This window comes from Ammospiza caudacuta, chromosome 24 (assembly GCF_027887145.1).
Source record: "Ammospiza caudacuta isolate bAmmCau1 chromosome 24, bAmmCau1.pri, whole genome shotgun sequence".
Classification (NCBI taxonomy): domain Eukaryota; kingdom Metazoa; phylum Chordata; class Aves; order Passeriformes; family Passerellidae; genus Ammospiza; species Ammospiza caudacuta.
In genome coordinates this window covers 1,799,801-1,823,650 of record NC_080616.1, presented here as the reverse complement: position 1 = coordinate 1,823,650, position 23,850 = coordinate 1,799,801, and the positions used below count along the sequence as shown (strand labels likewise).

At 48.6% G+C, this 23,850-nt stretch overlaps 1 protein-coding gene across 1 annotated transcript; it reads right to left on the bottom strand.

The window, feature by feature from the left end:
- Positions 1-8,221: 8,221 nt before the first annotated feature.
- Positions 8,222-22,661, bottom strand: LOC131567598 (cryptochrome-1-like). The gene is made up of 11 exons (XM_058819279.1): positions 22,533-22,661; positions 20,853-21,313; positions 19,822-19,938; positions 16,974-17,121; positions 16,576-16,716; positions 15,277-15,447; positions 14,609-14,749; positions 14,025-14,176; positions 11,294-11,391; positions 10,715-10,825; positions 8,222-9,055 (listed from the first exon to the last, which is right to left on the bottom strand). Exons 1-11 carry the CDS (start codon positions 22,659-22,661, stop codon positions 8,964-8,966), a joined length of 1,761 nt encoding a protein of 586 aa, XP_058675262.1. The 3' UTR covers positions 8,222-8,963.
- Positions 22,662-23,850: the final 1,189 nt, after the last annotated feature.

Below are 23,850 nucleotides of genomic sequence, written 5' to 3'. Positions count from 1 at the left end.
TAAACCATAAAAGCTGGCTGAGGGCAGGGTTACATGGGATATTGGGCAGACATTCTTCCCTGTGAGGGTGCTGAGGCTCTGGCACAGGCTGTCCAGAGCAGCTGTGGCTGCCCCTGAACCCCTGGCAGTGTCCATGGCCAGGTAGGACAGGGCTTGGAGCAACCTGGGCTGGTGGAAGGTGTCCCTGCCATGGCAGGGGCGGGACTGGATGGGCTTTAATGTCCCTTCCCACCCTAACCAGGCTGAGATCAGTTGATCCCATTATTTTAATTAAAATTGGACTTTATGGGAGTTCAAAATAATTTTACATTCCACATTTGATTTCTACACATTAAGCAAATGAATGCTTGAAATTCTATTCAAGGCCCACCAAATCCTGAGTCATAGTGCTTGTTTTGTTCAAGATATTTCTTTGTCCAATTCCAGTCAACCACAAAGAATTAAAATTCAAAACTCATCCCAAGTCTGAAATGCCAATGGGCTGTTTGAGAATTCATCACCATCATGCTTAAAGTTTCAGGATTAAGGAAAACCAGTTGAGTAAAAAAGGAAAGTTACAATTTTGACAGGACAATTTGGACCATGAAAAAAATTAATTGTGGGAAAAAGTCCCATTTGGGCAAAAGGCCCAGTTGTGGGCCTTGGCTCCACTGCCTCCCACTGGTGTTCACTGCACAGAGGAGGGTAATTATTGTTCCTGTTAATGAACTGAATAAGATAAGGAGTAAATTACTTGGAATTCAAAATCTCATTTTTAAAGTGATATCTCACTTAACCATGTAATGTAATGAAAAACATTAGGATACAGATCTCTGTGGTCTTGGAGTTTAGATATGGGAAAGGTTTTAGATTTAGCTCAGACAAAACATTTCTTAGACACAAAAATTCAGAAGATTTTATAAAAAACTATAATAAACTTATATGAAAGATTAATACCCAGAACTTCTCCCATCAGCAGAAACCTGAGAAAACATAGTTTAGTTATCCAGAAAAACACAATTAGTCTAAAACTCAGCCATTTCTCTCATAAACATCCATCCTAAACAAGACATTGCTGACTGGAGGACAGGCAGGTTGTCCTTCCCTCCCTCCCTCTCTGCAGCTGGTGAAGGTTCAAGGGCAGCACAGGGGCACCAGCCCTGCTCAGCTGGAGCTGTGGCTCAGTGCATTGGGCTCACAGGGAACAGGTTTGTTCTGAAAAGTGCTTCGCCAGCAGTTTATATACAGCCACGAACAGGACGGGACACCTGAAATCAGCATCTGGAGCTTTTACTTTCCCAGCATCAGTCTAATTACATTGTTATGACAATGGAGAAGAAAGATGCTAACAGCTCACTGATCAAACAGAATGCTAAAGAAACATACTCTTGCAACACAGCATAAGACAATCTCAGTCCAAGTTTCAGCCAGTCACACATAGAGCGAAAGCATATTGACAGTAGTTCTATCCAACCATATGAAGCACATGTAACTGTGGTTAAAACAATAGCGGCCTGTTTTCTCATGCAATGGTTCGTTTATAAGAGACAAAGCACAGAGCCCTATTGACATTTAACCTTCTAAATGAATACTTAGATATACTTTTTGCAACTTAGAAAAGCAAATCACATAGGCCTATTGCTCTATTTCTCACATCTGCACTACAGCTTAGAAAACTTTTTCTACTGCCTTGACATTTCACTGTTCTTGCTGTCTTTGGGGCCTGTCTTTTTCACAACTTTCTCAAAACCCTCTAATTTTATGGATTCCAACAAAGAGGATCATCCATGGGAGGCCTGGAGAGGTGGTTCTGGTTCGAGGCTCAGCTGTGGCCTCGCATCAAACACCTCCTGGCCAGGGAGGGCTGTGTGAGGCCCTGCTCTGCAGAAGGGGAGGTGTTGGGACACAAATGCTCCAGCACTGGAAGTACAGCACCACCGGGGTTGGTCAGAGCACAGCAGACACTGTGACTGGGGGAACCATATTGAGGTGAGGGGTGGGATTTCCTTCTGCTGTCACTGCTGGCAAAGTTCCGGCGGTCACCATCCAGGAGCAAGCCCTCAGGGATAAGGTTACATAATTGTTCCTATTTTCAGCCTGGGATTTCAGTCCTTCAACACAGCCAGTAGAATTAGTTGAGCTGGTGAATGTTTTTAATCATAGAATCAAAATATTTTGAGTTGGAAGGAACCTGTCAAGTCCAGCTGCTATTTCTGCACAGGACACCCCTAAGAATCCCACCATGTTCCTGAGAGAAAAGGGACTTCCAGCAAGGGAAGAACCAGTCAGGTGGAGATGCAGCTGGGGCAGAGGGAGCAGGGCCATCATGGCATATCCCATCCTCAGGGACACCACAGTGGAATACAGAGGTGCTGTGGAGCCAGTGCCACCCCAAAAGCTCTGCTGTCACCATCATGTGTGACATGGCAGGATGCAGAGAGAGCCTGGCTGCAGCTGCTCAGGGAGAAGCTGCTTTGGTCACCTTCCTGTGCCAAAGGAATTGGGGGAATAGAATCACAGAATGTCCTGAGCTGGAAGGGACCCACCAGGACCATCCAGCCCAACCCCTGCCCTGCACAGACCCCCCAACAATCCCACCCTGGGCATCCCTGGCAGCGCTGCCCAAACACTCCTGGAGCTCTGGCAGCCTCGGGGCTGTGCCCATTCCCTGGGGAGCCTGGGCAGTGCCAGCACCCTCTGGGAAAGAACCTTTCCTGAGATCCAGCCTGACCCTGCCCTGGCACAGCTCCAGATGCTCGCTGGGGTCCTGTCCCTGCTCACAGAGAGCAGAGATCAGAGCTGCCCTTCAGGAGGAGCTGCAGCCCCCCTGGAGCTCTGCCCTCTTATGGGAAATGAAAGTTACCTCAATAGCCAGGAAGGCAGATAGCTCATCAACTCCACTGTTGGCAAAATACTAAATCAACTCTGAAAATGCTGAATTGGACAGGGCTTGGAGCAACCTGTCTAGTGGGAGGTGTCCTTAACCATGGCAAGGGGAGGAATGGGGTGAGTTTTAAGGTTCCTTCCAACCCAAACCAGTCTGGGATTCCATTAAAGGCTCCCTAGAGCACAAGTGACCCAAAAAGGTGACTTAATTCATGCCTCGTTCTCATTTCTGCCAACGGTGACTCAGGAAAGAAACTTAAAGCCCTAATTCACAACCCCCAAATGAAAACTTTACAAGATAAATCTCATAAGGAAGCAAAAATGAGAAAGAATATCACCCAGGCACAGAGAAAAGCTTTGGGCATGTGGGTGAAGGGGTGAAGAAGCCAAAGAGGGGGGACAGGAGTGGTCGAAAAAAAAAGAAAAATCAAACAAAATTGACACATTTCCCTCTGTAAGTCTCTGTCTGAAGTTTCTCTCATCTGCCTCACGATTGCCATGAAAGGACAGAAACTGGGATCATCAAAAAACGCCTCGGTTGGAATCCTGGTCTTGCTCGAGATGGTTGCTTGCCAAGATGCTGAGGCCTGAGCAGAGCTTCTGGCCTGCCAAGCTACTGTTTGCAGGTGTGTTTGCTGTGTTGGAACACTGAACCTAGTGAAAGGAGAAGGGGCACCTTGCTCTTCTTCGCCTGCACTCGCTTTCCCAACAATAGCCTGGAATTTCCCCATCTCTCAGCTTGGCTGGACTTTTCTGGGGTAAACTTTGGTGGTCCCCACAGAAGATCCTTCATCTGTTCTACAACCACAGTGACATACGGACTGAGATGGGAGAAGCCTCTCCCTCAAGGACTGAGACAGGAAACCCCTCTATGGAGGAGCTCCCCCTCCTCCCAAGGACTGGGACTGAAACCCCCAACCCAGAGGAGGTGTGTGGGGGAGCCGACCTGACCAAAGCAAGATATTTGCCTGCAGATGTGACCATTGGACCAAGAAGACAACGGTTCTCGCCTACTGCTGAGAATATGGACTGTGTGTACCCTTTTTCAGTGCCTTCTCTCCCCTCAGAAATTTCAATAGACTATTCTTCATTGTACTTGATTCCCCCCAGTGATTCGAAGACCTGTTTTCCCCCTACCAAAAAAGGACTATAAAGAACCTCAACTTGACCAGTGTCTTCGAGACCTCCCTGACATGACCAGGTGACTGGTCTTCGAAGGATTTTGTCATTCTACGTTTGGTACCTCCCTTTCTCTTCCTCTGCCTCTTTTCCCCATTCTTTCCCTTTTCCCCAATCCTCCCCCTAGCACAATTTGCTGTGGTTGCTCAATAAAGGTGCATTTGTCCTTGATTATTACTGCAAATCCCCTTTCCGTGTCGGTTTATTGCACTCTGAGACCAATTAACGAACCATCACGAATCCCCTTTGTAAGAATGGATCGTGACACCCTCCTATAATAGAAGAACCTAAGGTGACCCAAATCCAGCTGGAGTGGCTTTGAATCATGGCAGGAATGCCCAGCAAAGATGCCATTACTTGTCTCCACACCCCAGAATTCAGAGAGTTGCATCAGGTGCATTTTTGTGGGTCAGTATCTGAACAATTCCACATCAAATCCTGCTGCCGTCAAAGTCAGATCCCCTCAGCAGAGAAAAATGTGCAGAGACAGAAACACTCTGCTATTGCAGTCAAGAAAAATTATAAAAGAAAGGCCTCATAAAATCAGACCTGCTTGGTTGGATGGATGGCTGGCCTGTCATTGCTTCTAAGAGCAGCTAGCACTTTGCAGGTTCCCACGTGAAAACAATCCTGGTGTGAACAGTTCGTTAACATAACAATCTATTCCTGGGTGAAAAACAACTAGCACCTCCATAAACATTAAATCTATCACACCAGAACTAGTGAAGAAAATATGTAAACAATTTAAGAATAGAGAGATTTGATAGACAAATAAAGTACCTTTTACTAACCAATAGAGCAATTGCCAAGAAAGCTATTAACCAATTAGCTATTAACCAGTTAAAGTTGCACACAAGGTCAGTAAAAACTGTATAAAAATGAGTTATGTGAAAAAAGAATTGGCTTTTTCCTGCATGAAGAAATGGAGTCTCACCTGATTCATTCTGATACTCAGCCAGTAATTCATTTTTACAGAGCAAGTCTCTTGGCCATGAGACCACAAACCAGCTCAGTCCTTCCAAGTGGCTGCTGGAGAAAAGGACCTGGGGATGTTTGTCTGGCCATGGTGTGTCCAACAGGACCATCCAGTGACTGTCCCCCTTCATTGGTGAGGCCCCACCTTGAATCCTGGGGTCAGTTTTAAGCCACTCACCCCCAAAAAACCCCTGAGGGACTGGAGCATATCCCGGGGAACAGAAATGGCGCCGTGGAAGGGTCTGGAGCACCAGGAGCAGCTGAGGGAGCTGGGGGAGGGCTGGAGGAAAGGAGGCTCAGGGGGGACCTTCTGGCTCTGCACAACTCCCTTAGAGGAGGGGACAGCCAGCAGGGTCAGGTTCCACTCCCAGGGAACAGGGACAAGACAAGAAGGTTCAGCACTGAAAATAAAGACTTCACAAGTTGCCCCAGGGGAGATTTAGGTTGGATATTATGAAAAGTTTCTTTCTGGAAAGGGTGGTCAGGCCATGGCAAGGCACCCCCTCACCTGGGGCAGTGGTGGAGTCACCACTCATTAAAGTGTTCAAAAAGTGTGTGGATGTGGCACCTGGGATCATGAGTTAGGGCGTAGATGGCAGTGCTTGGGAAACATTTGGACTTGGTGATCCTAGAGGGCTTTTCAAACCTCAAGGATTCTGTGATTTTACCTCATTCAGAAACTTCTCCAATGTTACTTTGTCAGCCAGAAGCAGAGGTCAGACTCCAACTGCACTTGCCGTTTCTTGCTCAAACACAGCTCCTGCTCTCACAGCAGCTCCTTTGCAGGCCAAGTCCTTCCAACCACAGACGAGACCATGAAACTGCTTTGCAACAACAGAAGTTCCAAAGAGGCCTTGAAAGGTTGGTGAGGCCCTGGCACAGGCTGCCCAGAGCTGCTGTGGCTGCCCCATCCCTGGAAGTGTCCAAGGCCGTGTTGGACGGGGCTTGGAGTAACCTGGGATAGTGGAAGGTGTCCCTGCCCATGGCAGGGGTGGGACTGGATGGGCTTTAATGTCTCTTCCCACTCAAATCAGTCTGGGATTTCAAAATTCTGCTGTATTACACAGCCCCAGAATTCATTGAAGCTCAGGTAGAGCCTGCTACTTCAAGGTAGAAATATTCAGGAAAAAAGACCAGCTCCTTTAGGGTTTGAAGGCAAAGACTGTGCCTTGAAACACGAGGCAGGAGCCAGATCTGCATTCCTGCACTGGGGCCAGACTGCAGACACAACATCACAGAATAAGCCAGGTTGGAAAGGACCTTTGAGATCATTGAGTCCAACCTGTGACCTATTATCTTACCAACTAAGCCATGGCACTGAGTGCCTCATCAAGTCTTTTCTTAAACACCTCCAGGGACAGTGAATACACCACTTGCCTGGGCAGCCCATTCCAATGCTGAACCACTCTTTCTGTGAATATTTTTTTTTTTAATATCTAACCTAAATTTACCATGGTGCAGCTTCAGGCTGTGTCGTCTCATCCTGTCATTGGTCACCAAGGAGAAGAGACCAGCCCCCATCTGGCTACAACCATCTTTCAGGGTGGTCACTAGAGAGTGATAAGGTCCCCCTGAGTCTCCTTTTCTCCAGGCTGAGCACCCCCAGCTCCCTCAGTGGTTCCTCACAGGGTTTGTGTTCCAAGCCCCTCACCAACTTCCCTCGGACGCACTCAAGCATCTCAACATCCTTCCCAAACTGAGGGGCCAGCACTGGACACAGCACTTGGGGTGTGCCCACACCAGTGCAAAGTACAGGGGAAGAGTGACTCCCTGCTCCTGCTGGCCACACCATTCCTGATCCAGGCCAGGATGCCATTGGCCTTCTTGGCCACCAGGCACTCTGCTGGCTCATGTTCAGCCTGCTGTCACCAGCACCCCCAGGGCCCTTTCTGCCTGGGCACTGTCCAGCCACCCCGTCCCCAGCCTATAATGCTGCAGGGGGTTATTGTGGCCAAAGTGCAGGACTGGGCACTTGGATTTATTAAACTTCATCCTGTTAGACTAAACCCATCCATCCAGCTGTTCCAGGTCTCTCTGCAGTGCCCTCCTACCTTCAAGCAGATCAACACATGCTCCCAGCTTGGTCTCATGTGCAAATTTACTGAGGGTGGACTCAATTCCCTCATCCGTGTTGTCAATAAAGATATTAAACAGAACTGGCCCCAGCACAGACCCCTGAGAGACACCACTGGTGATTGGCTGCCAGCTGGATGCAGCACCACTCACCACCACTCTCTGGCCCAGCCATGCAGCCAGTTCTGAGCCCAGCACAGAGTGCTCCTGTCCCAGCCATGGGCTGCAGCTTTTCCAGGAGTGTGCTGTGGGATACAGTGCCAAAGGCCTTGCTGGAGTCCAGGTACACAACATCCACAGCCTTTCCTGCATCCAGCAGGCAGGTGACCTGGTCATAGAAGGAGACCAGGTTGGTCAGGCAGGACCTGCCCCTCCTAAACCCATGCTCGCTGAGTCTGATCCTGCAGGCATCCTGTAGGTACCAGGTGATAGCACCCAAGATGACCTGTTCCATTATCCTCCTGGGCACTGATGTCAGGCTGACAGGCCTGGAGTTCCCCTGATGCTCCTTCCAGCCCTTCAGGGATGCTGTAAATCCCTTCAGGCACAGGAAGGAGCCCAATGACAGAGGGAAGGAATGCCAGGAGGCTTTGGAGCAACAGATCTCCCCAAAGAAACCACCCTGGAATTCTACCTTCCACAAAGGGGGAGGCAGAAGGCCTTTTCTTCTGGCCATCCCTGCAAGTTATTAGGTTTGCTGGAGGGCTGAAGTATCAGGGAATATGGGTATCTCCAGCAGCTTGATGCAGGCTTGGAGCAGCAGGAAGTTCCTTGCAGCTTTTTATTTACACCTCACTGTCCTGCTGCCAGCATGGTCTGTCCTGACAGGTCCTGCAGTTCTGTAGCAGCATTGAAAGATCCTGCAGTTTACAGCCTCCTCCTGGTGCTCATGGCTCCTGTGCTGCTCCTGCACTAGATCCTGGGATGCTTCCAAGGAGTTTGGATTGCTGCTGGAGCTGCTATGCCACCAGGTTTCCCGAGAGGACTGATGGATATCAATTGTGGTAACAGATTGCTTCAGAGCCCTTGCATTGTTCATGTCAGAAAAAAGTTTTATTTCTTTCCAAACCCAGAATACTACCTGCAGCCATGAAAACCCCACTGCACTTCCCCACCCCCAAACCCCCAATCATAATTGACTCATCCAGCTTTGTCAAACTTCACAACAATACATTTCAGTGAAAGGAGAAATCTTTCCATGTGGTACATGATAAAAGTAATCTCTGCCCTGCAGTTCTAGTTAGCCAAGGAAGAGAATTATGGTGACAAAGTTATATATTACCCCTAATTTAGTGAGATATTTTCAACCTTGTCCTCAAAATGCATAATTCCTACTTATGACTTAAAACCTACACACAAGGTACAAGGGGCTGCACTCTGCTCTGTCTCCCCAAACTGGGGACTACAGTCATAAACTGGGAACTTAGAACAAATAATCTGAACATCCCTAAGTCTGTCTCTACAAGGCAAGCAAATCAAGGTCCTAATACTAATGTGCAATCACATTAATGTGCACATGGTCTTCTGACATTAAGATATTTTTCACAAAATCTATTTATACATGTGCATGAAAAACCTGGATTTGAAGGATGCTGCAGCAGCAGGACCTGCCACAACCACACACCTCTTGCATTTACCCAACAGCTTCAACAGATGCTCCAGAAGCCACTCAAAGATAAACAATTCCATCCAAAATAACTGCACTAAAACTACTCAAGATCCAACACGTGTGCTGAGGTCAGGTCGCAAGCAAGAGGCACCATCAGCAGGGCAAAGTATGGAGGACAGTGGCTGGCCAGCTCAACTGGCCCCTGGCTCTCCTCTCTTGCCTCTTTTGGTACCCAGCAGGTGACCCCTGAGGGAATTTTGGTTTATTCTGCTGTTCGGGCCACTTTTCCTTTTGAAATGTTTTCTTCTGAATGGTCACGTTTTACCTTTATTTCCATGGGGTCATCTGCATCATCTACAGCAAGAAATAAAGAAGGATTAAAGTTTGCAAAGTCTTCTCTGACTTCAGTCAGGTTAAGATACAAAGTATCACAAAATGCTTCTGTTCATAGGCAACAATAATCATGAAATCCCAGGATGGTTTGGGTGGGAAGGGACCTTAAAGCTCATTTCATTCCACTCCACACCTTCCAGACTGTTCCAAGTCCCATCCTACTCCTTAGCCCTTACTCTATTCCAATATCTGTTCCCCTGTATGACCTGGTTTTCATACTGAGATGGGTGTTGGGAAAATGCTTGGAGTCAGGGACTCCCAAAATTTTGGCATTTCCAACATTTAGTCCCTGGTACCACAGGGCTGCTGGAAGAAGTGCCAGCATACAGTGGCTATATCTGTACTATTCCAGTGTGCAAGATCATGGACACATTAATAGGTATCCATTCCAGGGTTTGGAACAATTCATTCCCTCAAGTTAGAAGGGTGAAGGAAAGAACAGGTAAAGTTCCCCTCAGCTGCTCCATGTTGGGTTTCTATAATATAGAGAGGCTGCTGTGGCTCAGTCTCAAATAGAAAGGTATTTTGTTACTTAAATTCCATTATGGAGCCAGGCTGGGAGAGCTGGGAATGTTCAGCCTGGAGAAGAGAAGGCTTCCAGGGAGACCTGACAGACCCTTCCTAAAAGGCCTCCAAGAGAGCTGGAGAGGGGCATGGGACAAGGGCCTGGAGGGACAGGACAAATGGGAATGGCTTCCCATTGCCAGAGGGCAGAGTTAGCTGCGATATTGGGACAAAATTCTTCCCTGTGAGGTTGTTGAGGCCCTGGCACAGGCTGCCCAGAGAAGCTGCGGCTGCACCTGGATCCCTAGAAGTGTCCAGGGCCAGGTTGGACATGGTTTGGAAAAACCTGGGCTAGTGGAACGCGTTCCTGCCCATGGCAGGGCGCGGAAACTGGATGAGCTTTAAAGTTCTTTTCCACCCAAACCAGGCTGAGATTCCATGTTTTACTGTGAAGGATTCCTCTGAGCACAGCACAGGCCCTGGGATTTCAATTTTAAGACCACAGGTGCCATAAGTGACACATCTGTGTGACTGGAATTACCTAATTAATTAAGTACCTCAGGCTCGCACAGTTTGAGTGTTCTAGCCTTACCTGATAACTACCTGATTGTTATCCACAGGGTTAAGCAATGCAGAAAACCATGCCAAAGGGTAAATTTCTTGGAACAACTCAACTCCTCAGAGCTTTATGCTCAGTGGGAATCTCAATTTCTGCTATCACATAGGGCAGATCATGGTAACAAAGACAAGTAAGGATGTTCTGGTTTACAAGAGGCATGGGCAGAGCTGCAGAGATTTCTGCACCTTGGAGACACACGCAGCCAGCCTGGGGCTGGGGAGTCAGGGCAGGGGGAGAAGATCTGGTTTTGGGAAAGCATTTCTGCAGCAGGCAGGAGGATGCTCCAAGGGGAGAGGGAAGGAAGAAAAGGGTCACACTCTTGTTCTCGAACTTGGGACAGCATTTTAACAGTAACCAGAAGAGTTACTCATGATGTTCGTATCCAACATGGAAAAGCATCCTGGAAAACCACCCAAAGCCCAGCCCCAGAGCCCAGGTTCCTGAGGACAGTCTGTGTGTCACAGCACAGGGAATGTGGGTGCTGCAGCATCTCTCACCTCTCGTGAGCTGGACTGTTTTGTGCTGCTCCTCTCTGACCTGTTTCATCAACTGCATGTTGTGGTCACTGGCTTCCTTGTGGTTCACCATAGGGAAGGGGTAATCCTGACCTGGTAATGTGGAGACAGAGCCTTTACCACCCTCAGCAAAGACATTTTCCGTGGATTTGGAATACTTCCAGTTTTTCTTAAATGGAAGTGCCTAATCCTTTCCATCAAAGAGAAGAGCTCTCACTTTGACCTAAGAGCCTTCAAAGATGTGTTAGAGCAGGAGTAAAAGCACAAGATGTTCTGATATTATTTAAAGCAGCCAAGCATCCAAGATGAATAAATTCAAAGGCAAAAGTGTGGAGTGATCCAAGAGTTTTAGGACATAAAGTTGAAGCAAAAATATGTACTGTGAAATGAGACTCCTATAAAAAATGTTAATGGAGAATGAACAGAAGGAAGGCTGTTTGATTCATCCATTTTCAGAAGATAAATGGCTTATGTTGGAAGTGTGATGCTTCCATCTCATACACATTTATTTTGGATAGTTAGCAGCAGAAAAATCCTTAGCAAGGAATATGAATTAATTACCTATGATACATCCTGCTTGCTTCTGCTCCTCTTCCGATGCTGTCCAGGGCTCATAGATGTACTTGGAGGGAAAGTTCTTTAGTATGGGCAAGTACTTCCTACAAAACAAGGATAATAGGTGGGTTTATAATCCTGCAGCCAAATATTCATACATTCAGAGAAGTGTAAACCAATCTGTGCCATGTTAATATTGAGATTACTATCTGTGGGAAAGTTCTGATTCATTCTCCACAAAAAAAAGATCAGGTTTATGTTCTCGAACCTCCATAGTTGTAATATCTTCCAAAAGTTAACTTCACAGTGTAGAATAAATGGGGTGATTTAAACAGTACTTTGGTTTTGATTTCCTCCAAAATAAGTTTTTAAAATTTTCACTGACATTTCATCCTAAACATTAATAAATTTTAAAAACAAACTAATATTAAAAAATTATTGCAGAATGGCAAAGTAATTTTTTGTTCCACTCTGTGAGGTACCTCAGCACAAGCTTCTCCTTGGCAATACCCAAATCTAGACAGGATGGGAGAAAGAGATGTGGAGAAATTGAGCTGTGCTGGGGGTTGGGTTTTCTTTCCTTTTCTCGAAGAATTTTTTCCCATTGAGTTGCTAAGAAGCACTGATGGCTGTGTGCTTGAGACTGCGGGGAGGGGGAACTCCTCTGATTTTTGGGAGCTTCTCTGGGAGGGACAGAGACACCTCGAGATTAGAAGCAGGTAAAGGACGGGAGCTGGGGCAGTTGCGGATCTCTCGCTCAATCTGGGCTTCGGAGACCCAGACGGGGGACCCCCAGTCTGGGAAAAGGAATTCGCTGACACAGTCACAACCCAGCTGGGAGCTGCTTTTCTTCTGCCGCTGGGCCCCGCATCCCTGTGCACTACCGGGACGTCCCACAGTTCCAGCTCCTGCCACAGATCTTGACACACCTCGCCCACCACGCAGGGATTTTTTGCTTGTTGCAGTGTGAGCTCATTTCCTGTTTTACTTCCCAGTCCCTTCCCAGGTGTGGCAATACCTCTCTTCCCCCTCACCCCCTGCTGGGCTGTCAATCAGTCTTAACATTCCAGCAAGGCCATCCTGTGGTTGGTCAAGTTTGAAAGATGCCCCCAGGCCTGGGGTCATTGGCCTGTCTATGTGTCCCTGGTTCCCTGAGACCCTCCTCCTCTCACCTGGTTGGTGCTCACCTGTCCCTTCCCCTTCCCCTGTCCCTGGGCTTAAATTCAGCCAGGACCATGTGCTCAGGATTCTGTTGGAGCTGTTACCAAGACTCAGATGTCTGTGACCATGAAATAAAACTCTGTATATAAACCCTCCGACAGAATCCATCTCCTTCCTCTTCACCCTAGCCTGAAGCCTTTCCACCCGAGGTAAACTGAGTTTCTAACCTTGCCTGGACTTGTTCCAGTGCCCGCTGCCACATCCAGCCAGCCAAAAGTGTCTCTGAGGTGAAATACCACAGTTGCCGCCTTTGGCCCAGCAGCAAGGGTCAGACGAGCTCAGACACAATCTACCTGGTAATATTTGGAACATATTCCAATATTTGCTTATTCCTGCTGTTCCAGCCTAGTGCTTCTCAGAGTCCTCTGGGGGCACCGGGACTGACTGCCCCGGGCTTTGTGGAGCAAAACCTCTCCTCCACCCCTCCCGGTCTGGGCTCAGCCGCCATTGCCCCACAGCGCCCCCTGCAGCCCCACAGCGCCCCCTGCAGCCCCGCGGGGATCGCTGCACCTGCCCCGCCCACCGGGAGCCAGCAGCGCTCCTGCTGGCCGTGCCCGGAACTGCAGCAGAGGGAAAGCGCCGCAGCCCCAAGGCTGGGATTGGGCTCCTGCTCTGTGATTCGTGATGCTGCAGTCGTTGAGGTTTGTTTGCCTTGTTATACATACTAGTAAAGAACTATTACTCCTAATCTCATATATTTTTGCCTGAGCCCCTTAATTTCAAAATTATAATAATTTGGAGGGAGTGGGTTCACATTCTGCATTCCAAGGGAGGCTCCTACCTTCCTTAGCAGGCACCTGCCTTTCAAACCAAGACAAGCTGTTTGCTCAACACTAACACAGTGAGCCCAGTGCTTTGAGAAAGTCCATCAGCACATTATGGAGAGACAACAAAAATGAGACTCTGAAGCAAAGAGGACTTAGAGTGGGAAGTAAAACCTATGTGTGTGCAAATAAAGAATGGCAGGGTTAGATGGGATATTGGGATATTCCTCTCTGTGAGGGTGGTAAGGCCCTGGCACAGGTTGCTCAGAGAAGCTATGGCTGTCCCATCCTTGCAATTGTCCAAGGCCAGGCTTGGAGAAACCTTAGGATAGTGGAAAGTGTCCCTGCGCATGGCAGGGAGAGGAACTGGATGAGGTTTAAGCTCCCTTCCAAGCACATCCCAGAATTCTATGAAAAGCAAGAAAATAAGTGCAAACTGGAGCAGGGAAGCTGTGGGAAATTTTTCTCAAATCCTTTGGAAAGAGGAGCCAGCCTAGTGATCAAACATGGTGCTGGACACAAGTGCTCACAAATGAACACAAGCCCTGCTCAGCCATCACTTGGAATAACAGATATCTCTCTGCTTCTCCATGCCTCAGTTTTCCCAAGTTTTCAATAAAACCATTGCTATGAGTCCTGTTTAACAGGTGTGTGTGTGTGTTTGAAAGTGATCCATTTCATCAGTTCCTGCTGTTCCTTCTCAAGAGGAGCTTGAGAGGCTCTCAGGGAGGTGGCGGGGTGGGTGTCCCGACCTGATATAGTCGCCCTGGGGGTCTGTGCGCTTCCCAAAGCGGACGGGGCAGAAGATCCGTGTGTACTGGTGGAAGAAGGCGCTGGCTGACAGCCACATCCAGTTCCCAGCGTTGATGCTGTAGTCAGCATCTAAAAGCAGCTCTTCAAACACCTGTACATCAGGAATGGGAAGAGAAATAGCCCTGAAATGGTTATATTGCAAAAACTAGACAAAAGCAGACTGGGAAGTTGCTACTGGAAGCACAGCACTGTGGGGCCAGGGCTGACTCCTCACAGGCACACTAGGAATGCTCTCCATGGACAGAAGACAGAGCAACCCAAAAACTCTGGGTTTGGAACCTGCTAGAGACTGAGCATGTCTGCACCAGTATCCTCATTATCCAAAAATCATGAGCATTTGGGGAAGGGAATGAACTCTCACCACTGCACTGAGTGACAAATAAAGATATTCCATAAAGCCTGAGATCCACAGGAAGGGGCAGAACCAAACCCTGCTCTGTAGAACTGTCCACTGCTAGACTCAGGCGGTGCAGGGTTTCTCAGGGCTAGGCAGAACAGAGAAAAATAAAAGGCAGCAGAGAACCTTCATTCCCTCTTCCCAGCTGATCCAAAGGTCCCCACGTGTCAGGAAGCAGGCGACAGCGTGCCGAGCCAGGTGATGGATCCAGCCTTCCTGGCGCAGCTGAGTCATAATGGCATCGATCCATGGGAACCCTGTCTGTGCCTGCAGCAGAACAGGACATCAGCTCTCCCCCATACACTGTTTTCACAGAATTACAGACTGGTTTGGGTGGGAAGAGACATTAAAGCCCCCTGCCATGGGTAGGGACACCTTCCACCAACTCAGGTTGCTCCAAGCCCCATCCAACCTGGCCTTGGACGCTTCCAGGGATCCAGAGGCAGCCACAGCTTCTCTGGGAACCTAGGCCAGGTCCTCACCACCCTCACAGGGAAGAGCTTCGTCCCAATATCCCATCTAACACTGCCCTCTGTCAGCTGGAAGCCATTCCCCTTGTCCTGTCACTCCATTCCTTGTCTCAAGTACCTCTCCAGCTCCCCTGGAGCCCCTTTAGGCACTGGAAGGGTCTCTAAGGTCTCCCTAGAGCCTTCTTTTCTCCAGGCTGAACATTCCCAGCTCTCACAGCCTGTCACACCACTGCAAGATGCATTCAAACTGCCAGCAGGGACAGATCAAGGGAAGAGGAAAGCTCCAAGCTCCAATGCAGCTGCTGTGGCCATGCACCTCGTTACCGTTTTCCATTTGTGGAGCCTCTCTGCATCCTTGTACCAGCAGATCTGGAGGCAGATGGGGTTCCCAGCCATCTGGGTGAAGTTGGGCGTTGCTGATGCTACTGTATAGAAGAACTCCCTCCACAACAGCTGCCCTTGGAGCGACACTGGGGGCAGAGAGTGATGCTTTGCCTGCAAAAGACACAAGGTGACAGCTTCAGTTCATACATATCATTGCAGCTTCACTCATTTTGTGTGTGCCATGCCTACAAAATAAAGATGAATCTGACTAAAATACAAGTTTCAAGGCACTTTAGTGTTCAAGTCAAGGAAATCAAATATCCGAGGCAATGCTGTCTGGGCCAAAGCAAAGCCAAACTGCCAGACTTCAGTGTTAGCTCGAACATACTCCACCTACCTTCCAAAACTGTGTCACACTGGGATTTCTTACACCAAGCATGTGTTTATTAATGTGCTAACTGAATTCAGGTGGCTCAGCCATGTCTCAAATGATAAGCTTAAGATGGAGGTAAAGGAGGTTGGTTTTCTTGGGCTGGTTTCAAGCTTTTTTTTCTTAAGAATCAAACAAGATTTCAGAAAGTGGTTTTCATTTATGCAACAATTAAAACTTGTCTAAGATAAAATCAGTTGATTTCCAGAAACAAAACTGTACAAACCAATCAGAAACTTCCCTTAACCACCAGACAGACTAAATTTCAAGCTAAATCCTTGAAATTTAGGAAGGTTTTTCTGGACTTCCCTGCTGATCCCAGGTCTGCTGGCTCTCTATTCATAGAACCACGATTTGGGTTGGAAGGGACATTAAAGCCCATTTCACTCCACACTCTGCCATGGGCAGGGACACCTTCCACTAGCCCAGGCTGCTCCAAGCCCCATCCAACCAGGCCTTGGACACTTCCAGGGATGGGGCAGCCACAGCTGCTCTGGGGACCGTGTGCCAGGGCCTCACCACCCTCATAGGAAATAATTTCTTCCCAACATCTAATCCAAATCTGCTTTCAGTTTGAAGCCATTCCCTATTGCCCTGTCACTACAGTTCCTGATGAAAACATGAATTTAGAATATTAATATCCTGTTTCTAAAACTTAATTGGGAAGAGCTACAGACATTCTGTAGCTGTTTCACAGAACATGAAGCCACTCCACAGATTTCATGGGACACTGTGAGAAGACACTAACAAAGAAGCATTTTTTGATACACCAAGTCTCTACCAAGAGGATCTGAGTGTTAAATCCTGCCTCCCATGCCACACTTGTCACAGTTTTGGATTTGCTTACTTAGGACCAATTATTGGCTTACCTGAGCATAAATGTTTGACAACCTATAAAAAAATGTCCGAACTGACAGACAGCCCATACTGAAATATGGGCTCAGGCCTGTGGTGCTTGGAAGCAGCGAGTTTGGGATTGTCCTTGGCTTAGTAAAACTTGTTACCCAGCCCTGAAATGAAAACAGAAATTTGGGTTCAGGCAGCACAAGATGACACATGGCCAGTAATAAACAGAGGAAAGCTCTTGGAACTGGATTAACTATCAGAGGGGCTTGTTTGATGTCATGCCTGGAAAACACTCCCACTTCCCAGAAATGAAAGAGAACAAAACCCGAGCCTAAGCTGCCACCCTCCTCCAAGCCAAGCTGGGCACTGATCTCAGCCCACCTGGAGTCACCACCATCCCCTGGGTTCCATCAGGGCTGACCTGGTCAGTCAAGTGTTGCTCCAGACGCTGCAGCCCTTCAGTCTCCCCTCCTCTCCAAGGGGAAAGGCTCTCTGGGGAAATCTTCAAATCCACAGGGAGAGGCACCCTGTAACACTCAGCCAGGCCCGGGTCAGGGGCCCTACATCTCCTGAGGTGAGAGAGAAAACTCTTTGAAAGGAACAACAGAAGCCAGAAGATAGAGGCAGTCCCTGTCAATGCCATACCAAGTATCATCTATCACAGTCCAACCAGAGCACAGAGAATGAAAGCACATTGAGACATCCCAGGCTGTACTTTCTGGGGGAGAAGAGTTCATCCTGCAATTGCTCCAGGGAATTCTAGCCAGAACTGGGGAAGAACAGTCCCACCAAGTTACAGTGCTCAGAGCAGTCAGCTGCATCCCCAGCTCAGACGCCTTTCAGTCCCCATGCCCTACACAAGGCTCAGAGGCAGCTCCTCTCCAATTCCTCCCACCTGTCATATCCATCCCTAGGAGGGAACCAAGAGCCTCCTCAGACCCTAAACACAATTATGGTGCTGCCTCCAAATGCCACTCCAGCTCCCTTGAGTGCCTCTGAGGAGAGGTCACTCTGGAGCCACAGAATCCCAGACTGGTTTGGGTTGGAAGGGACATTAAAGCCCATCCAGTTCCCCCTCCTGCCATGGGCAGGGTCACCTTCCCCGGGTTGCTCCAAGCCCTGGCCAACCTGGCCTCGGACACTTCCAGGCATGGGGCAGCCACAGCTTCTCTGGACAATCTGTGCTAGGGCCTCACTACTGCAGAATTTCTTCCCAACATGTAATCTAAACCTTCTCTCTTTCAGTTTCATAAGGAAGGAGGCAGGAGAGAGAAAGGAGGCAGGAGAGCTGGGCCACCCCAGCTACTCATTCCTAACCAAGCTGGGGCCCCTGAGCCCACACTCCATAGCAGCCCCCCAACATCTCCTCAGCCTCAGTTGCTGAAGCTTCCCAAGGCCTCTGCTCCCCATATGGCTGGAAGAGCATCAGTTTGGTCTTCTTCCACCCCATAAAACACAGATGAAGAGGCCCAAGGAAGTGCTGGTGACACAGAGACTTCTCACAACCTGTGAATTAACTCAGACATCAACAGATCTTTGTACTTACCTGGACAAACCTGAGCTCAGCCCTGCTGCAGGCACCTACAGAGGTGGGGCCAGTGCAGCTCTCAGAGCACTGGCATAGCTCACGCCTGCTGGGAAGCATGTGAACCACTTATCTCTCATCAGCATTAATTTTAAAAGTCCAAACAAACAAATCAGGCAAGAAAGGTTAAAAAAAAAAAAAAAAAAAAAAAAAAAGTCTTGTTATCAGACTGTCTCAGGACAACAATCAGGAAGTAACAAGACTCCCCCAAAATGGGAAGATTCAAGCCTGGGTTGGTGGCACTGAGCTGAGGCCATGCAGGAGGCACCTGATGTTGAATCCCAAGCACCTGCAGTCCCTTTCCAGCTCTCTCCTGCTCCAGTCTTACCTCCCTTTGAATCACTAACCTCATGGAAAGCTAAACACAAGACATCCTTGACTCTGAGCTACTTCTCAAGTCCTGGGAGACATGGGCTCAGTCTCTCTTTCCCATATAGCAGAGGGGAGCAGAGATTTAAAGCCTGGAGGGAACAGTAGGATCATTCCATCGAACTTCCTGCATAAAACAAACTATTGTGGTTCATCTAATTCCTGTCCAAAATCTTAAGAGGAATGCAGAGCATGCCTTTTCCCAGGTTTTCCTCTGCAGGAGTTTGACATCTCTTAAAAGCTTTTCTCAAGGTGTGTCTTAGGTTACAAGATATGGCTGGGGCTGTGTATCCTATTGCCATCTGTTAGAGGTGGGGCAGTTATCCTCTGTTCATTGGGCCACCTGTTAAAAGCAGATGGGGCAGTTTTCTTTATATCTTCACACTCTCCCTCTGGGGAGATCTCTTCTGCTCATGGGCCATTGAGTGTTCCTGCATGGCTGATGAAATTCCATCATCCCATGGGGAGATGTTCCACTCAGGGGAAGGAGCCAAGAATTCCTACCTGGATAGAATCTGGCTTTTGGAACAGCACAGCAGCCTTTGCCCACTGCATTCCCAGAGGAGCAGCTTTCTGCTGTCCTGCATTCCCAGAGGGGGACCAGGCCCATCTGCAGCAGCCCTGGACCTTCAGAGGAAAACTCCCCCCTTGTGCAGGATCCCTGATCCAGCAGAACCACAGCTGGCACTGCAGGAAGGCTGAGCCCCCAAGGGATGGGGCTGGGACACCACCCTGGCACATGGGGTGTCAGGTCATATTCTGACTCTGTCAGTGTATTGGTTGTTTTTTGGGGTTTTTTTACTATTGCGTTTGTATTTTTAATTTTCCTAGTAAAGAACTGTTATTCCTATTCCCATATCTTTGCCTGAGACCCTCATAACTTCAAAATTATAATAATTTGGAGGGAGGGGGTTTACATTTTCCCTTTCAAGGGAGGCTCTTGCCTTCTTTAGCAGACACCTGTCTTTTCAAACCAAGACAAAGTGCTTTGCAAAAGCTTAAGACTTTTATGGAATCACAGAATCATTAAGGTTGGAAAAAACCTTTAAGTCATTGAATCCAACCATTACTTTGTGAGGTGTCCCACATGGTGAGAAATCTGCACAAATACCAAAAGAGATGAGTATCAGACCATTCTGCCATCTGCTCTCCCCTCCCAACAACAGTTACATCCCCTGTACATAGAATCAATAACCCTCCACGCACAGAAATAAAACAAGAAAACATCTAAAATGCCTCATTATCATTTGGGCCTGGGTCTTCTTTTGGGCAGAGAAAGAGGACCAGCAATTCCCACTCACAGGCTGGTACTTACTGGAAGTCTTCAGCTGTGAGGTTTCGGACAGGCACCTCAGGGTCACCAAGCAAAGACAGAATGTGAAGGAACCTCTTGTAAGTTAATGGGGGACTCCCACCATTTAGGTCCAAAATCCTTAAAAAAAACCAAAACAACAAGATCTCTTCTCACATAACATAAACCAAGGAAGAAGCTGGAACTGCCAGCGGACAGGAAGGTGACATCACAGGCTGTAACAACTCCATTAGTGCAACTGTATGTAGAAATTACAGATTTTACGAGTTAAACTCCCCTGGGTGAGTGTACATCTATCCCAAGAGCAGTTTCTCAGGACGTAAGACAACAAAATTGGGATCAGGATTCCAGTCATGGCTTCACCTGCACAGCCACACACAGCCAGGACACACAGGGCAGGGCGTGGGACACCTCTGGAGTCACAAAAAATAGGTTCAGGGCAGTAAATAACTGTCCTCTCTGAGCAATGACCTGTGCAAACAGCTTGAATTCAAGACAGCAAGTTACAGACATCCATTCATTTACATAATTTAGGGGTTTTGCAAAATTGGAGTGTTAGGGCTGTTAGAAGTGTTAGTTATTACTGCTTTCCTTCTTAATAATTTCAATATCTTCAGTCATTCAACACTGAGTAACAGCTTGGATCCAAGTGTATTCAAACACCAGTGAAAGCTGACTTGAAAGATTTTGAAAATATCTGACACCAAAAACTCTTTACCATATTTAATAGAACTTTTACAAGTCCTACTAAAGGTGTTAGAGAATTTCTTCCACTCTGTTTAAAAGAGTAAGTTTTTAGGTGAATTAAACTGCCCAAAAGGAAAAAGTTAAGCAGCTGTTTGGGCTGCAATTCTAAAACCTGTGCACAATCTCTTCTCTTTCTTCCATGGGAGCAACAAAATTCTCCCAGCAAACAGCACCATGTTCACCTCAGACAGTTCAATTTCCTCCAAAGGAAAAACCAAGACACTTGGCCTTTCCTCTTCTAAAATGACCTCCCTGGAGACACTTGTGGGTTTGGGGCAGTCACGTACCGCTGGGTGTTGTACAGGCTGTGGCTCACCAGGGAGAGCACCTCAAAGCCCAGCTCCGCCCCCAGGCGCTGGATGTTGGCCTCCATCTCCTTGTAGAATGGCTCCATCTCTGCATCCAGTGTCACTTGAGTGATATTCCACTTCTGGATGTGATCCCTAAGAACAAGCTCATACTCCCCTTGAATAACCAGCAAGCAGGAGCCCAGCTTGCCCAAGTTTTTGTGGAGATCCTCAAGAGACTGGAGCAGGAAGTTCCAGCGCAGGGCCCCGATGTGCATGGAGGAGGTCAGGAATGCTGTGTCCAGGATGTACACGGGGTACAGGGCCTCTGAGGACTCCAGGGCAGCCAGTAGCACTGGGTTGTCGTGGAGCCGGAGCTCCTTCCGGAAAAGGTGAATGGTGCGATGCAGCATCCTGGCTACAAGAGGAAGGGAACCCTTGGCTTTCAGGATACCAAATCCCTATAAAGAACAAGGTCAATTAACAATTAGAAATACAGCTCCAAAAAATCCTCTGCAGTTTTTACCACAAACTTCTTGCTTTGATAAGTTTTCATGAGAGAAACGCAGGAACGAGAGCAAACCTGTCCTCTGACCCCATCATTCAGCAGCAGAATCACCATCCAGCTCCACAGAGAATGGCCTCTGCCCCAAATGAGTCAATTAAATCCTCTAAATTAAATCCCTCAATGAAATCACATCCCAGTAACACTCACCAGAAGGAAGGAATCAAAACAGATGGAGCTGCCAGAGCTCCATTTAGTGCACAAACACTTTTTAACCCCATAGATGTGGCTGTCAGCAAATCTTCTGGAAGTCATCAGCTGATTTCAAGGAGGCCCACAGGAGCAATCAGCTCATCAGAGACCTGGTGCAATACTCTGTCTGTCAGGCGATTTTAGGAGACATCTGAACTTACGGATTTCACAGAATCCCAGACTGGTTTGGGTTGGAAGGAACATTAAAGCCCATCCAGTTCTACCTCCTGCCATAGGCAGGGACACCTTCTTCTGTCCCAGGTTGCTCCAAGCCCCATCCAACCTGGGCTTGGACACTTCCAGGGATGGGGCAGCCACAGCTTCTCTGGGCAACCTGGGCCAGAGCCTCACCACCTTCACAGGGAAGAATTTCTTCCAATATCCCATCTTACCCTGCCCTCCAGCAGTGGGAAACCATTCCCCCTTGTCTTGTTCCTCCAGATCCTTGTCCCAAGTCCCTCTCTAGTTCTCTTGAAGCCCTTTTAGGCACTGGAAGGGGCTCTGAAATCTCCCCTTTTCTTTTCTAGGCTGGGCATCCCCAGCTCTCCCAGCCTGCCTCCAGAGCAGCACCAAGCCCAGCAGGACCTCCTAAACTCACTTTCCCATGTAAAATTGGGAAAGTACGACATCCACCTCCCAGGTGGGTCCCTATCTGATGCTAATTTCCAACCTTACCCCCAGAGGAGATCAGAGATTAACAAAGAACCAAATGACAATCCCTAATCCAGCTCAGCACCTCCAGCCAAACAGCTGCACTCACCCCCTCACAATGGCTGCACCAGGCAACTCAGCCCTTGTCCCTGCTCAACCCACATCCAGCAGCTTTTCCATAAATCTGATTTTCTCCATTCCAAAACACATGCACCAGCAGCACCCAGACAGGCCCATTTTGTTACAACCCCCCAGTAAGGCCCCAAACTCACAAGCACTGGGGTGCAGCCCTGGGCAGGGCTGGGCTGGGCTGTGTGGCGTGCTCTGCCCTGCACCCACTTCCTGGGAGAACCGGAAAAACAAGGTGGCTCTTGCAACTCAGGGGAGCACCCCGATGGCATTTCTGGGTACTAAACCATGCAAAGTGTGCTGGAAGAGTCCCCTGCATCCTATGCACCAGCTAGGGTCACAGAGGGACTGCCCCAGCCAGGGGCTCCAAGGCCCCCACAGCCTTACAGCCTTTGGGGCTGTCCCAAGCCCTGTGGCCCCACAGGCCCCAAATCCAGGGCCCTGCAGCCCCCTGATATCTGTGGGATCACACTCACCCCCACACCCCTTTGTCTCACACACCTGGGACTGCTGTGAGCCCAGTGCCCCACACAGCCCATGCGATGGCCCCAAGATACGTCCCCAGGCAGGACCCATCCCTTCAGTGATGGCATCCTTGCAGGATCACACAACAACGCCGACTGGGCACAGGGCAGGCAGGCCCCAGGCCAGGGCCTGGGTGGGCTGTAGGGTCTGGGTTAACAGCAGCTCTGGGGATGCCACTAAAGGGGACTGGGGGAATCAGAGCTGGGGGGACAAGGATTTCATTAAAGCAGGCTGGGAGGAGCAGAGGCTCCATTAAAATGGGCTGAAGCCCACTTGGGATGGTGGGAGCCCAGAGCCAAAGAGGTGTCAAAGCTGGGTGAGGAGCTGGGATCCCCTACTGGATGGGAAAGAATGGGGAGGGGGATCACTTGTGCAGGCCATGGGTGGTGTCAGAAAGAAACTGAGCTCTTGGACACTCCTGTCGTGTCACCAGGAAAGGAAAGATGCTCTGGAATGTTGGAGAAGGCAGAGCAGGTGCTGTCTGTCATTGACATCATGTTGAGATTTATCCACTGTTACTCTTCCACCTCTCCATGAACGAGCAGCTCGAGTCTGTTCATTCCCTGTCATATCCAGATCACATCTGTTCCCCAAAAATCAACCAGGCAGGTAGAAAATACACCTCACACAGGATTCATCCCTGTACTTCGGGACAGGTACACCACGACAACAAGCACAGAAATCTAGGCCTTACCTTGAGGGTTGCACAGCTGATGCTCCAGTATCTTTACAACATGTCACCCCTAAAAGAGGAGGTCACACAGTCACTGATCCCAGCTCTCCTGATGCTGAGTATTTTTCTCCACAGGCAAGAATGTGCTGGAGGGATGCAAAAGCTGTCAGTGGCACTATCCAAAACCCACTGTGCTGCCCCTGTTCCTACAGGCATCCAGAAATGAGTTGCCCCGGGGTTGTTGGGGTTTTAAACACCACTAA